Here is a 16,605-nt window from a genome sequence, read left to right as displayed (position 1 = left end):
AATGGATAGACACCAGTTGGGAGACATCCGTATACCCTAATGAACTAGGCACGTAATAAGGTTATAATCCTTTTTATAACCCTGAGGGTTACACTCGAAGATGCAGACATTCGTTTGTTACAGGGCTGACTCGCGTGTAAATGCCAATAAAAGTGCTACAAGTGTTTTCAATAAATAAATTAATAAAGTTGTTTGAAAAATAATGACATTGCTTCTTAGTTTAACTTTCTGATGTTAAGTACATTTACATGCTAATTTTGCAAAGATGTGACATTCTATCTAAAAAGAGCTTTTTGATACTTATGTTCCACACAAGAAGTCATAACATAACAATATTTCAATGACGTTCGCAGCCACAAGATTACAATGCCCAACTCAATAAGCAATGCCAATAAATTGACTTACCCAGCATGCCCTTGTTAGAATCCGATAAACACATGTCTTTCTCTGCACTTGGTAGCACAAAGCCCACCACAAAGATCTCCACTCCATCTGCCATCAGCGCCAGCCCCAGCACGAAGTACAGAGTCCACTGGAACCTTCCATGGCCACACTCTTGCAGGATCAGCTCATACTGTTGGGCCAGCTCCTCCTTGTCCTTCTTCCGCTGACCCTCCAGGTCCTCAAAGTCCTTGAACTCCCTCACTATCTGCTGGTTGTCCATTATCTGGTCTCCCTTCATGGAGTCAGTGCGAGGAATGCCCTGGTACTCGCCCTCATAGATCTCGTCGTCATCATCATGGCCCTCCGTGGCGTCGCTGGAGGCACCCTCATCATCGTTGTTCTGATGCTGGTCACCACGGTAATAACCATCCTGGGGCTCGTCATCATCATCATCTTCCTCAAAGCGGGTGTACGAGCGTTTGGTGTACTCGTCCTGCACCCGGTCCATGTTCTTGCCCACCTTCTTGGCCGCATGCCGCTTGACCTCTTTGGCAATGTCTTTGGCGCCTCGTATGAAGGCAGTCCGGTCTTTCAAGGTTTCATCCATGATGAGTGAGGGTAATTCAGATCAGCAGCTTCTTCGGTTTAAGGTGTCTCTAGAGTGCTAGGCCAATCTAGAACATCTGAATGCCAGTTTAGCACAGCTTTCCCCTCCTGGTTTGGAATGTGCCGAAAATGAATTTCCAAGGACAAAACTACACACCTGCTATGTGTCAGAAGCACGTTGTCAGCACAGTGTTTGTTCCCGGTGTTCAATGAAGCGTGTCTGCGACAGCCTGGAAGACAGCTTGCTGTTACTTCTGTAGTCGGATCAGTTCAGATATGATTGTGCTTCGTCTTTCATTTATTTCACGTGCTAGAAGAAAAACAAAACAAAAGAGCGTTATAAAACCAGGGTCTGGCATATGTCTCTTGTTCATGTCTATCTGACAGCTGACCTATTTGTTGAGAAGAGCTGTCCCTGATTTTGAGATGGGATGGCTTTTTAAAAAATCTGAAGTTGTCTGACAGCCCATCTTGCACGTCCTAGCCTTACTTAGATATCAGGGATTGGTGGTTTTCCCAAAGAGAGAGCTGCTGATGACTCCGCCATTATAAATAATCATCCTATGGGTGTACATAATGTTCCATCTTCACCCTAGTTTGGTCAGATCCTCTGACAAATTGTCTGAAGGCTTTGATCCTTCCTAGGTTTGCCACGTGGACCATTGTAGTTCCCCCCTCCCACTTGGAGACATCTTTTCATTTTGTTACCTATGAGCGTGCTGCATGGACTTTTTGAGTGTCTCTTTCTTAAGGCTCTTACGCACTCCGTATCTGAACACACACTATGTCACGCTTCAAGGATAATCGTGAAGAATTGGCAAGGGATCTATTTATCAACCAGTCTAGCGCTAATTCTAATGATGTACCAACACAGAAGACTCACAGCTTAAAGGTGAAATTTCAAAAATTGGAGAAACTGAAAAAACAAGAACTGGCCAGATGGTGGGATGGAACTACTCTTCAGAAATATTTAGATAACAATAAGATACCCCGGGATCTTAGAATTTTGATCTTCCCAACATATGAGGATCTGGACGAAGAATCACTTAAAGATTGGGAGGACAACTTACAAAATGCATCATTCACCATGATGCGCATATTGATTAAACATACCAACAAAAAGGTCGCTAAACTCCAGGGCGACATAGAAACATTAGAACAAGAGATTGATGAAATCCCTCAAAAGGATTTGGTAAGAAAGAATTACGAAATCTTGGGCAAGATAATTGATGACTACCAAATTTACTTGAGGGATACAAAACTACGCAAAGTTAAACATGACGATTTGGATTATAGGCTGGGCAGAATTTATACTTTTGCTCACAAATATGACAATGTGAAGGTTCCTGAACCCATGACTAGAAGGGGTGGGGACCAAGCTGATACTGACTTGTCCAGTGGGAGCTCTATATCTTCATTAGATAGCAGTACTTCGAGAGATGATGATTCTTCCAAACAAACGCCTCGAGGTACTTCAAATTTTTTAATGGAAATGGAGAGACTACGCCTGGGAACAAAACAAACTCGAAAAGAAACAAGACCAGAAGGGGTGGGAAACGATGGAGACAAAAACGTGGAAAAACCAACTCTACTTAATGGAGCAACAACTGAGGGGGACTTGGTTATTGTTAATCTATCAGATCATTCTTTAAATGTGACCGAATGCAATCTACTCAGCAAGGGCTTGGGCTTCTGCCCAACTCAGACCAATGATTTAGTTGAGGTTATTGTGGATTTATTTAAATTTGCTCGCCTCTTAAAACTCAAAAATCACTTCTTTTCTCTTCATGGGGCGGGTGTAAATGGCTCGCATCCCATATCATCGATAGAGGAGACTTCGACTCCACTTACACAATCAGTTTCTGATTTACATGATTTACAACTCCTGATGTCCCTAGGGGATGACCATAGGGGCATTGAGGAAATTAGAACGGACTTAGGAATATTGGAGAATCTTGATATCACAAGCGGGCTAAAACCAAGCTCCACATTCATACCACCCAACACACACAGTAATATTGAGCAGTTTGTTAACAAGGATTCATCCGATTTACAAAACATTTTTTATACACACAGGAATAATAGGTATTTCCATGATAACTTGTTGGTATCTGAAAGGGAGGCCCTCCTTAGCCTAAACAACTATCAGTCTATTGTAATTCGCGAGGCAGACAAGGGAGGCAATGTAGTTATCATGAACCGCTGCGATTACATGGAAGAAATTAACAGGCAATTGTCAGATGCCACGTGTTACAAGCGCCTCACTAACAATCCAATTGGTGGCCTGACTGAATATATCAACAATAAACTATGGGAGTGGCACGAGTCAGGTCTACTTTCTTATGACGAATTCAAATATCTTACTGTAACACATCCCAAATACCCTTGTATATATATTCTTCCAAAAATACACAAAAGTGGCGATTTTACCCCCCGGAAGACCTATTTTTCTGGCATTGATTCACCTACAGAAAAATTGTCAGAATACGTTGATTTTTTTCTACAGAAATTTGTTTGTAACTTACCCTCCTTTATACAAGATAGCAAGGATATCCTTAATAAATTTGAGGACTTCATATGGTCTGACGACCTTACATTTGTTACTATGGACGTAAATAGTCTGTACACTTGTATCTGAAAATCTTATGGCATACAAGCGGTTGCTTCTTATTTAAATACTCGCACTGCTGACCACTTTGCGCATAACCAAATGCTTATAGATATGATTGATATTATTCTGTCTAGAAATTATTTTCTACACGACACTGAGTGGTTTCAACAGATACAAGGGACGGCGATGGGTTCAAAATTTGCCCCATCATACGCCTGTTTATTTATGGGTTGGTATGAAAAGGTACATGCCTGGGGAAAGGCTGCCTCCCCTTGGACTGAATTTATTGTGTTCTGGGGCAGATACATAGATGACATTATTATTATATGGAATGGAACCGTGGAACAACTTATTATGTATCATGCCTATCTTAATGATAATCCCTACAATGTGAAGCTCAGCCTACATTACAGTAAGGACACTATTGATTTTTTGGACATTAGATTCTTTATTGAACAGAACCACATACAGAGTGTTTTATTTAGAAAACCCACTGCTTGCAACAGTCTACTTCATGCAACCAGTGCCCACCCTGCTTCGGTCATTCATAATATTCCTTTCGGCGAAATGGTGCGCATTAGACAGAACTGCAGCACGAACGATCAATTCCTTACCCAGATTCAATTTGCGAAACAAAGATTTACCAAGAGGGGTTACAACCACAAGACCCTTTCACTTCCAGAAAAACGCATTACGAATATACATAGGAAAAAGACTCTGACACTTAAATCTCCTAGACACAACAAGAACTGTGGGGAATCGCTGTCCTTTGTGACCCGATATACTGTCCATAGTCAGGAGATTTTTTTAATTTTTAAACGCCATTGGTATTTACTGACTGATATCCCAGGTCTTAAAGGACTTCTTTCAAAGACGCCTAAGATCACGTATCGCAGAGGGCTAACCTTAAGGAATCATCTATGTCCCATTTACATTTCTGTTCCCAGTCCCACCACGTGGCTACCTACGAGACCCAAGGGATTCTTAATTTTGACTAATTTTCACCATCTACTATTTTTGCCCTGAAGAAGCCCCTTTGTTGATGGGCAAAACGCGTTGGCTGTTATTTGTTTGCACTACGTGCTGCAATATGAACATAATAATTGTGTGGAATTAAAATAATCAAATGGAGGATTTGACTCGTCTCTACTACTGGAGTATTGGACTGCTCGTGCACTATATTTAATGATTCGTTTTCCTTGCGGTGCACCACCCGCTTTTTGTTTAACTCCAGGGCCCTGGTCGCCTATAGGGCCCTCTATGCAGCAGGGGCCTTGGTGAAGCTGCACGCCTTCTTGATACTAGAAGTTATTACTCCCTCACTGAACATTGGGACAATCAAGTACTCTTAGGGATTCTGTGCGTTACCTATGAGCGTGCTGCATGGACTTTTTGAGTGTCTACATCTTTTAATTTATTATTTTCCGAAGCCAGATCCCTACTGTAAAGGTCTGTTCCCCCCTAAGGGTGTCTGTCTTCAGAAATGAATTAGGTGTCAAAAGGTCTGACTTGCAACCAACGCTTAATGGGCTGGCAATCATTGCAGTAGCTCTCATCATGAAAGCAATAGCTGCTCCTGTGAAGAAAAAAAAATTCAGACCGGTGTGGAAACCATACATTTTATCATCCGTCTGCGATAGAGCCTGCAGAGATAGCACCTTTGCTGCTCCACATGTTTGGCTACCGGCCCAACAAATTTCAAATGCATCCCTGTGCCTGTTAAGATCATGTGTGTTTGTGGGTTGCTCTGAATTGAGCATTTACAAGTTACCTCGTGCCACAATTCAATAAATACCCCTCACCAGGAAATCTGTGACTGGGCAGCCTAAAGAGTGCCGTATCCTGGACTTGTGCCTGTTGGATCCGTTGTAGAACTCAGTATGTTTTCAACTCGATCAGGGGCGCAGCTACCGATTGTGCAGTTGGTGTAGTGGCGCCCAGCCTTAGGTTTGTGAGGAGCTCACTGAGCTCCAGTTATAGATGTCTTTAGTACCCACCCAGGGCCTAGTGGTGGACTTGTTGCTTCTTTGCATTAGGGCTCATGGCACTCCTGCTGCACCATTGAACCCCATGTAAACAAAGTACTTTAATCTGGAAAATTCTTAACCCAGTTTCTGCTTTGTATTGCTTCTGATAACATCCTGTTTCAGTCTGACGTATAGGGCCAAGAGTAGCCAACGGTAAGTGGCATAACGGGATGTGGTGAGCAAAGTGCTTTTAAAACAAAGAGGAGACAGAAGAGAGCAAAACCTTGAAACAAGTACCCTAAATGATATAAAGGATGAGCGATCCAGAGTCTAGGCTTCATGGGCAGCCTAATGGGAAGACGGGAGCAGGGAAAGATGGGAACTGGGGACCTTTTCCAGGTATAACATAGTTTAGAAGCAGCCAGAACCACAATTGCAACAGTGAAACAAGTGCCACAACTGAGCTAGGTAACACAGTTTATCCTTAGAAACAAGTAGCAGCACAAGTCACACTATTAAAGTACCTGCTCTGTGCAAACTGAAGATCAACTAAACTCTGGCTAGGAAAAGCTTACACTGTCCCTCAACCACCAGCATACTAACTCTTGCAACTCCTTTGAAGAAGCATAATCACCATCTGCACATAAAGATCCAACACAACGGGAAAGAATGGTGTACAACAAAACCTCTGCCTTAAGTTTTGCTGTGTATCTAAGGACTCTTGCAATGCATGCCACAGTATTGGCTAAAACGTACCCTGGTTTCAATGGCAGTTCCCAAGGACTACCCCGCCTACCAACACCATTTGCAGGGAAACCCTTGCTTCCACTTTAAAATGATCTTCAGGTCACCTTCCAAGTTGAGCAACTGTTGTATTTTGTTCATGAATACAAGTGCACAACATACAACAAAGCCACGTCAGACAGTAACTGACTCTTGTGAACCGCAGGCAAGGCTTTAAGTATGTATGTTTGTATGTGCTATTTGTGTAAAGCCAACATAGCCAAAAGAAGGTGAAGCTCCATTCATGGTCAAAGGGACATATTTAGTCAACGAGTGATAGGAGAGGTAGTTAGTTTCAGTCGGCAGACGTCTACAGCTAATGCATCATAATGTAGTGTTCTTTAAAGAGGCCTGACTTCAGCTTTCTCCTCAATTGGAGCAGGTTGGGGTGGACCTGATTGGCATCTCAGTAACTATCAGACCCGACATCCTCACCTATACAAGACTTGCATTAAATTATAGTTTAGCTTTCAGTTGCAACACACGCCACAACACACAACTGCATATTTACCAATATGGGTTAAGACACATCCGCTGACTACTGGCTACAATACTTTGTATAGCTCTGATGCAAAGAGCCCCTAGCAAAATGACGGTTTGCAATTTGAGTGCTCCATTTACACTTACAACAAAGCCAACTCTTTGAAGTCAATTTATTGTGCACTGGAACTGTCCTTTGGCCATTTGTGGTGGTGTCATAAGAGAGCTGCCTACAATAGTTTATTGTATCACTGACCTTGTCTATCTGTGTGAACTGCGTTCAATGCAAAGAGTGACTACAGCATTAAACTGTTTTTCAAGCCACAGTTAGGAGAGTCAGCACTAAATTATGTCTGCAGTCAGGAAGAAAGGATGAGATTGCCAGGTGTGCCTGTGGCGAATCTAGACTAATTGGCAGGGCCTGCAGTGACATAATTGGTGTGTTCCTGCAGGGAGAGTGGTTGCTAAGAATATTTATTTCTTATCTAGAAAAAAGTGGATATTCTTCTCGATGAGCTTGCAGTTGAGCTGTTTGCATGGCAGAAGTGTTAGGACTTGGCCACACCCACTACATCATGGGGGGTAGGAAGTACCAAAGATTTCCTCTCACAAGGGCCTGGTGGTAGAATTGGAGCCCTTACTGGAGCTTAGCTCAGTCTGTTGGAGGCCCCCAAGGTGGAAGGGCTTGTGTTATGACAGTGTTGAACTACCAATGGGAAGATTCTGTGAGTCATTCATGTCAGAGCTATCCTCACCGGGAGCGCGGTACTGAGGATGGAGAGAGGTCACTGAAATCAGGTCCTGCTGATACTTGTGTGGACTCTAAGAGATTGATGTGCTCTCACCACTATTAATCCCAGTTCAAGTGCACCAGGTATGACTCTTCTTCACTGCTCAAGGGTAGGACCTACTCCAAACTTTCGCCCTGGGTCATATCAAAATGCCTCGTGCTGTGAGGGAAGGAATTCATGGCAAAGCCCTTATTTTGGAAGCCACCCTAGGAGGGAGGGCCCTCATACCTGCTTGCATGTCCCCAAGCGTCCGCACAAGCTCTCCTCCCACCACCTCTAGTAGGTATAAGACAGGCTATATGTGAACCGCCTCCACCCCACACTGCGCTTAGGGAAAAAAAATGTGTGGAACCCACTTCAGGTGTCTCAATGTCTCAATCTAAACCTTGAAGGCTTGTGTGTTTCTATATTAGTGAGATTTGGGTTTCTTGGCTGCTCAATTGGCCGCGAGTGTCTACGCTCTATATTGCCTATGCTGTTCTGTGTCAGGAGCTGTGGATGTGTGAATAAAGTAGCAGAGTTTCACACTCTTCTGAGCACACATTGTCATTTGGGGAAACATGTTGTGTATATATTTTTTTCTTAATTCTAATACAGAAGTAAAAATGCTAAGGTCCTCATTACGAAAAGCCTGTTAATTTTCAATTTTTTGGGAGTAACCTGTGGAAATGGGTGCTTTCACCCATCTTTGTGCAGGTTTTCCCTGGTCTTTCCAGCTAACCGGGCCCATAAGAAACATAGGACCTGTAATGAAGGCCGAAGTACGTTGTCAGTATGACTATGGTTAATCTACAGGACCTAACTTTCACACTGGATCACGAATATAGACCCAGCTTAGGGTTAGACCCGTGACATTCGCTATCACCTTTCAACAACGATAACTGTAAAAGACAATGCATTACCTGGTTAGATAGTTCAGCAGATTAATGTTCTTATTGCAGAGAAATGTGCCTATTCTGTAAATTACTGATCAGAATCCCAGTAGGGCTGGCTGGACCTTTCAATATTCTGAAGCCAAAGAAATGACCAGTTTATGCAAAAGAGCCACTTAATGGTGGATTGCTGAATATAGGCGCCGGCCCAGCTACCGGGGAAGAATCTTGGCAATGCTTCTGGCAAGCTTCCGGGCAAGGGTGAGGTGCAGAAGCCCCGGAAGGTGGGCTTCAGCCGGAAGCAGGAGTACAGAGATCAGGTGGAACAGAGATGACCTGGCCAAGCCTAACAAGATGCTTAAGTTCACAGGTCAGGGGTCAGATTGCCTTTTTATCTGCCTAGACCCACCCACCATAAAGGTAAATTGTCAGTGTTGATAATGCAATGACATGCATGATTTTAATATATGGAGTGTTTAAGTTATGTATTATTTTGGGAGGTGTAGCTTGTGTTTGGCAAGGATACGGGTAGACACCTTTTGCAACCCACATACGTTTTCATGCACATATAGGTGACTTCACTCCACAATGTAGGCTTTTGAGCTCTTGTTCGAGGAGGGGTGCTTACGCAACACCTTCTTGCCCTTTGGCGTATATCCCATCTTAAAGCCCAGAGTGAAAGTGAAGATGGGCTTATGTAAGGGGAACACATTATGGCCCAATTATCTCAGGCACATCTCTGTCAAGGGTGTGAATGGTTATCAGAGCCACATCAGAGATCGCCTTCATCCAGAGACATGATTGTTTTCAAATTTTGATGTGGCACGTAGTTTGGATAATGTCCTAAACGATGAAGACCTTTTGAGTGGCCAGAAATGAGTCTACAACATCTCTCTAATTTGAACTAGGTATAGTAGTGGCAATGTCTAGAGTGCAAGGTAAATATAACAGCAACTATTGTTCAAGGATTGATTCAAGGATTGATAGGTTCACATATGCTATTGTCTATATAGATATATGTATATATCTTTATTTCGGTTTACAAAAACCATAAAAGCAGTATATACATAATCAACAAGACACTTCAAAGATAAAAAGACAATGTGCTGAAATTACCAACAACAATAAAATTGTTCAAGATAAAAGATCAATCTCATAAAAACAGTTATAAAATTATTGTTTTTGTTTTCAACACTCCCCAACTCCTCCTAGCCCTGCCAACTTTTTGTATGAATTCTCCATGCATACATGAGATACCTGCAAACAGTATAGACAATATGTTCAGTAGTGTCGTATTTTAGAATCCCCGTTGCCATCCCTAGATGAAGTATATGTTGTAGCGTACATAATGGAATAATCCGAATCCTCCAGTTAGTAGCATAGGTTGGACAGAAGAATGGGAAGTGATCTTCAGTTTCTAAAGTAGTCAAGCAAAATGGTCAGTTTGGCAACACAGAACCTAGCCTATCCCATTTGCTTGTGAAAGTAACCAGGGGCAAGATACCAAATTGAAACTTCATATACAATGTTCACGCATATGGGGGACTAATTCTATCCAAATTCGGTTCAAACCTGTTATACCATTTATGTGATAGAAATGTTTCACTTAGGCTGCCTCCCCTATTTGATTACTCCAGATTTTTTCGTATTTTATAATCTCAATAAGTCTGTTTTAGTTTAGGAGGAATACTTTTCTTTAGGACAGCAGGTGTTAACCACATTTCGGGCATCCCTATTTCTTTACTTAAGAATTTGGTTTTACTCAACCATGGGGTTCGAACATTTTTATCTATACCAATAAGCTCAACCAATACTTCCCTACAGGGCCGAAGTTCCTCTGTAAACGACAGGTGAACCCATTAGGACAATAATTTTAGATGAGAAAATGATCTATTCTTTGCAAGTAGAGATCCAAACGAAGGGGAATGAGAGGAGTACTCTGGTGAAGGGAAAACAATGACTTCATAAACGTATTTTCCACACCAGTAAGTGCAGACACATCAACAAATCCCCAGACTTCAGCTCCATATTGGGCAACAGCAGTCGCTTTATAAACCTCGAGAGCCGGAGATACGGGACCTCTCTAGGAACCCTAGTACATACTTCCTATTGCAGAGGAGTAGGTCAGCCCTGCTCTTCCGTACCTGATATTACAAGTTTGCAGCAAACCTTACACCCAAGTAATCATAAGGATTGACTGGTTCCAGAGGCACTCCATCAAGCCTCATCCGACCCCTGAAGAACTTATGTGGGTTCATAGTCATAAACTTGGACTTTGAAGGATTCACCTCTAGACCTCTGGATACAAAGAATTTAGAAAAATTATCCAAACGTATCTGGAGGCCTGAAGGCATTCTAGAAATAAGAAGGGTATAGTCTACAAACATGAGTAAAGGGATACTGATGCCAGCAGATCTGGGAGCATCATGCCTGCAGTGAGCTAGCCAATTCACAGCCCCATTCATGTACAGGCTGAAGAGTGTGGGCGCTATTATTCAACCTTGTGTGGCTCCACGATTAATTGGAATCCTTGGGGTTAGGTCCCCTCCCTCATTCCACCTAACCTGAGCATATGTATCGGTAGGCAGGAGCTGCAAAATTCTCACCAGGTCTTCTGGAATGCTATAGGAATCAAGTACCATCTAAAGGATTTCCCTAGGTACCAAGTCAAACGCTGCCCTCAGGTCAATGAAAGTGACGCAAAGATGATCCCGCCTAAGGGTCACATATTTCCTACAAATCAGTGTGAATCGAAACACTTGGTCCACGATACTAACCATAGGCTCGAATCCAGCTGGACAGTCTGAAAGTATACTGTTGTCAAACATCCAAGATTCATCAGCACCTGCCTGCAAAAGATATTTTGGCTATTATCTAGCAAACTAATTGGTCTATATTTAGATGGAATATCTCTCCTACCCTTTTTATATATCGGTACTATAATAGCTCCCTTCCATGAAAATTGAATCTCCTCTCTACTCACAATAGCATTTACCAAAGCATTCAGGTAGGGCTTCTAAATCTTGGGACTGAAATAGGCCACCCATCTGGGACTGGAGTTTTTTCGACCTTCGCTTGTTTTATCGCGAGGCTGTTCTCTCCTCTCTAAAAACTAAATAATTTTCTCCAGCAGCCCTTGTCATATGATTCAAGAGGGCCAAGGGTCTTTCATATCCCATCCACTCTATCTGTTTCTGGGTTCCCCTGGTGTCCTGGCCATTTTCTATAGTTGAGAGAACAGCCACATAGGATGCATCTCTGACCTGCACTTCTAGTCTATATATTTGTTCAATATTAATTAAACAGGAGCTAATTACTGTGTATTGTTCCTTGAAGGGTTGATATTTGGTAAGAGCAAGTGATGAAACCCTCACCTCCTTCTTCATTGACAATTGCTGAGCCCCCACTTGTAATGTCTATTATGTGCTGAATATTCAATTGACTATACCAATAGTCAAAAGGACATCAGGTCCTGCAGCATGTCCCTCCAACTATACACAGCTCAGTTCTTCTCCAAAGTATCACTCTTTCCTGATACACCAGTAGTGTTAGCAGCAAAGAGCAAGACTTATTTGTGAGAGTGACACAATGATGCACCATGGGAATTGGTGCAGGCACTCCAAGTATGGAGGCAGCACTTAAAAAACAGCACTGTCATCCGGGGAAAGACACAGTTGCTAACTAGTACCTGCCAGCAGTATACTCCATCATCCCCACCCTTGTCAGCACAAATGCACAAATTCACACAAAAACACAACAAAAATGAGCAAATCCAATACCATTTTCACACATTGTAAAATACATGTCTCTTTCCTACTGAATAATCAAACTCAGGGGTCATTCAAAGTAAAAGCATTTAAAAACAAACAGCAAATTACCTTGGATATCACATGCATCTTGCGCTATTACAGAGTAAATAAATACTATGTTTGTACTTTTGTTTTTTTTTAAAGGTAATGGTTTGTTTATTAAGTTAGAGAGCCATTCCACACTAAAGAGGGCCGAACAGGGAACAAAAAGAAGCCCTGGCAAGTTTTGCCAGCCCAGCCCCCATAGGGTGCATAGCGAGTGAGTCTGACCATTGCAATAGGGCTTAGGGGGTTCTCCCCCAAGAAAATTTGGGAACATTTTTTAATTTGAATTAGACAAAAATGGTACATTATATAAATCATTTTTCATTATATATTCAATTGTATTAGTTGTAAAGCATAGTAAATGATGACCTTACAGTGCACAAGGATATGGCAATTTTTATTGGGGCTCTTTAATGATTCTCTCACCATCACCCTCTAACAGTGCCTCACATCTCTCCATAGCCCCTTTCTCACATGTATTTCATTTGTTTTATAGCGCCTCTCTTAACAGTGGAGGGAGTTGGAGCACTTTACATCACACACACGTACAGAGACAATGAATCATACGTGTAAATCAGTGTAGAGAAAATGTTACATAAGACAAAGGGGACTACAGGGTGTAGGATTCACATGTCATCCATACTGGTATCTATTTTTTTTAAGTGCTTGGTCTGGGGGAAGCATAAACTCAGGATTTGGAACTTTACGCAGTGGTTAGGATTGACTTTACAAACAACACATTATTTCTAACCAACCAAACTGTATTTAGCAAAATTAGGATAACAAAAGTCTGGGAAAAACATAACTTTCTAACCTGTACAATGCAGTTTGCATTCAGCTCTTTGATGGCAGTTCGTTGTGCTAGAGTATGGTTGTCATTTATGAACTCCACGGTAACAAAAGGATCTCTGTGACAAAAGCAGTATCCAACTTAGCATTGCACATAAAATATTGTTCTGTGATCTGCATAGTACATGTTCCTTGCAGTGGGGATATTAACCCTATGCACTATCTTAGTTGAGTCAAAATTGCCACTAGGCAAAACTTTGCTCTCTCTCCAGCAGGTACATTAATCACCAGAATTATATTGGCACTTATATTGTTGCCGGAATACTGTTGGATTTACAAGGAATTCTATAGTGCTCTCAAAACAGCTGCACTGCTACAAAACCGGCCCCCCAGTAACAAAAGTGTACCCAACCTTACAGGCTCCCAGGGAAACACCTGATGCCCGGTACGACCAGTGCCACCTTGACACTAAACCACTGCTTTAAAAAAAGAAAATACAAGCAAGGCATTTTTCGCTCTATGGTTACGGGTCATTTTTACATGTTCCTTGTGAAAGAAACATCCTGAAACTAAAGCGATCAAGTTAGGATGAAATCGTTTGGCTGGAAGAAAGTATTTTCCACCCTTTATATCTAACCACCCCAAGAAAAAGTCAGGATGCATCAGGCTATGTCACAAGCTCTGCTGGATAGCTACTCAGACATTTCTAATTTGAGACAGTCTGATTTCTGAGATATGCAGTTAATTTGTGATGGGCAACAGCTTTAATTGTATATGCCAGGAAAAGTTACTTTTAACTAATATTTTATATTTTACACTGATCCAGTCCCTACAAACTCACACTTCTTCTTATACTTGTATCTTTTTGTTAGTTATGTAAACGCTTTGTCTCAAGTATGTTGATTCCAAGAAGAGATGTTGCCACATATAAGAAAATTGTGTTTAGAATTGGTTTCAGCTACTTTACAGCACAATCCTAATTTGGATCACATGATATTGTATTGATTTTAGAGTGAAGTTACATTCCGAACAAGAAGACTCTTCCCTACACCATGACTTAAATGTATGCATTCAAATACCAACACCCAAAAATGTGGACGTGCATGCCTACAGACTCCAGACAAACTAAATACCTTCTCCTTCTGGATGAAGCAGATTAACAGAAAAACAAGATAATGTGGCCTTTTAAAGGTAGTATCATGTAGTAATTTTAAAACAAATCCATTTCTTGTGCAGGGCGACAATTTTACTAGAGATTACTCTTTGGCAAATAGGGGCAGAATCACTTGGTAATATGTCAATTAGTGAGTGGATGATAAAATTGCCAACTTTTTTGTCTTCAAGGAGTAATTCAAGAGTAGATTGAGAAGTCTATATAAACTGGGTGAAAATGAGTAAATAGTACTTTAAAATTCGAACTTCTTGTGCAAATATGTTTTTTCTTAATCAATAAAAACTGGAAAGGTTCGATAGTTTTACAAAACAAATTCACACAGCTGCTAAACCTTAAGTACTCACCAGTCTTCCCCCTCAGCAGAGATATATAACACCCGAGGTTTAGAGCAGAATGATTAAAAGAAAGCGTCTTCAGTCTGCTTTTTTTCAACGATTCTAAGCTTCAGACTAATTTTCTATTACTCATCTGGCAGGAACTCAGTCTGCATCCAGTATCCCACAATCACAGTTTTGTTCATCAGAATCTAAATGCAAAACAGCTCTACTGATGAGATTAAAATCCCATGGTCATGGTTAGACCTTAATATTGTCTTTTCACTAAGGCTATTAATCCCATATATTGTCTGCTAAAGTGTGGGTCTCTCACTAGAGCTGGTTCCTGAACAACTAGCCCCGGCTGCACACTCTCTTGTGACTATCTTGGACCACCACCACCACATTTACTCTTGGTCCCACCTTTAACCTCCTTTAACCTCCATCGGCCGTTAACTTTAAAAATTGGCAATCTCGTCCAAAACATTCTCTTACCTTGACCTCACATTAACAGGGGACATCTTTTTAAATCCCATTGAAGCTTCTCTTTTTGAAGAATTTCAAATTACTAAACAAAATTAGATTTGCAGTCCTAATTTTCTGAGCCTATACGGCAGAATACCAGGTGTGAGGTTATAAAAAGGAGTCCTTTTGTAAGCCTTTTTTCCTATGTCCATTTGTCTAGAATTAATATGATGTTCTCATCAAGTGAGGTGAGCAAAAGGGATGGGCAATTTGGACAGACAAGAAGAAGGTAGTTTCCCTTCAATGCTTGAGTCTGTATCTTTAGTTTTACAAGCCTACAACAGTCTGGTGGGGGTACGAATTCCAGGAAATGGGATCATGTTGCCTCAAAGTGAAAGATATAAACTTTTATTCTATATCATTGGTTCTATAATAGATCTGGAAAGTGATTCTTTTGTTCACCCTGATGTGGTCTCCTGCTTAGGAAGTTAAAAACAGTTTACATTTGAGGATAGATTGAAAAAAATATAAATCAAAGAGATGAGATAGCAAAGATTTTGATGTAGAAATTCTTCATCATGAGTAAGGATAACATATTTTGACCAAACAGCAGGCACCATATAATATTGTAAAATGAACACAAATTATAACTCAGTTAATGCCTAGTGTGTTTGAATATGGCTTTAAAAAACATTTGAGTGTCATTTCTTTTTATTTCTTATGTTTTACTGCTGAGATGTAATAGACTATGTAATGCACAATGATTGCATTGGATCTGATGTTGTGTTTTAAGCAAATGCAGGAATAAGATACTATATTTTGTCTTTGAATGTCAGTGTCTGACCATGCACCTGGCTCCCCTTGCATCTGCAGTCTCTGCTAATAGTTCTTGCATAGTGATGCATCCTTCTGGAAGGAGACACATACTGCTGTTGAAGAGAATGTCTGGAGACAGCTTTCATAGCACCTTAGCATCACTGAACATCTGGGAGTTGTGTGACTGCCTGTGCAACATATCAAAGCGCTAAATCGCTTGGCAGTTGTTCTGGTGGTCTGCAGAAAATTAGATGATTTAGCTCCTAATAAGTATCCAAACCAGCTTTTTAACAGGTAGCGATGCTGCGGCTGTTAGTCATTCTTTCTGAATGTACTGATTGGATTGGTGGCAAATATGGAACATATTTCAGACTTAAATGATGGTGTAGCCGCATGCTGACTCAGATCTGTCCTCAGATCAGGTACTGCCAGACCTGAGACAACAGTAGATCACCCTCAGAAATTCCAGTCAACCACAAATCCAAAAAATAGAACTCATGGGTTAGGAGGCATTGCAATGCAAATGTCCAGTACGGTGCAAGTAGAATTTGTCCATATTCTGAGTGTCTTTTTCAACTCAACACAGATGATGGCTAAGTTGAGGAAGAATTCCAAGTTTGATCGCTTAAATAGTGAAAATTACAACTCTGTCTGCCACACTCGAGAAAATCAGGTTAAATAAATACAACCACGCAGCAT

The 16,605-nt window shown here is 41.3% G+C and overlaps 1 protein-coding gene across 1 annotated transcript in view; it reads right to left on the bottom strand.

Moving 5' to 3' along the window:
* Window positions 1-16,605, bottom strand: part of SV2A (synaptic vesicle glycoprotein 2A) — a 205,877-nt gene that overhangs the window by 150,719 nt on the left and 38,553 nt on the right. The window contains exon 2 of the mRNA XM_069218238.1: window positions 406-1,300. Within this exon, the coding sequence (XP_069074339.1) occupies window positions 406-991 (586 nt within the window). The 5' untranslated portion in view covers window positions 992-1,300. The remainder of the gene's footprint in view (window positions 1-405; window positions 1,301-16,605) is intronic.

This window comes from Pleurodeles waltl, chromosome 12 (genome assembly GCF_031143425.1).
Source record: "Pleurodeles waltl isolate 20211129_DDA chromosome 12, aPleWal1.hap1.20221129, whole genome shotgun sequence".
NCBI classification, from domain to species: Eukaryota; Metazoa; Chordata; class Amphibia; order Caudata; family Salamandridae; genus Pleurodeles; species Pleurodeles waltl.
This window is presented reverse-complemented; position numbering and strand designations above follow the sequence as displayed.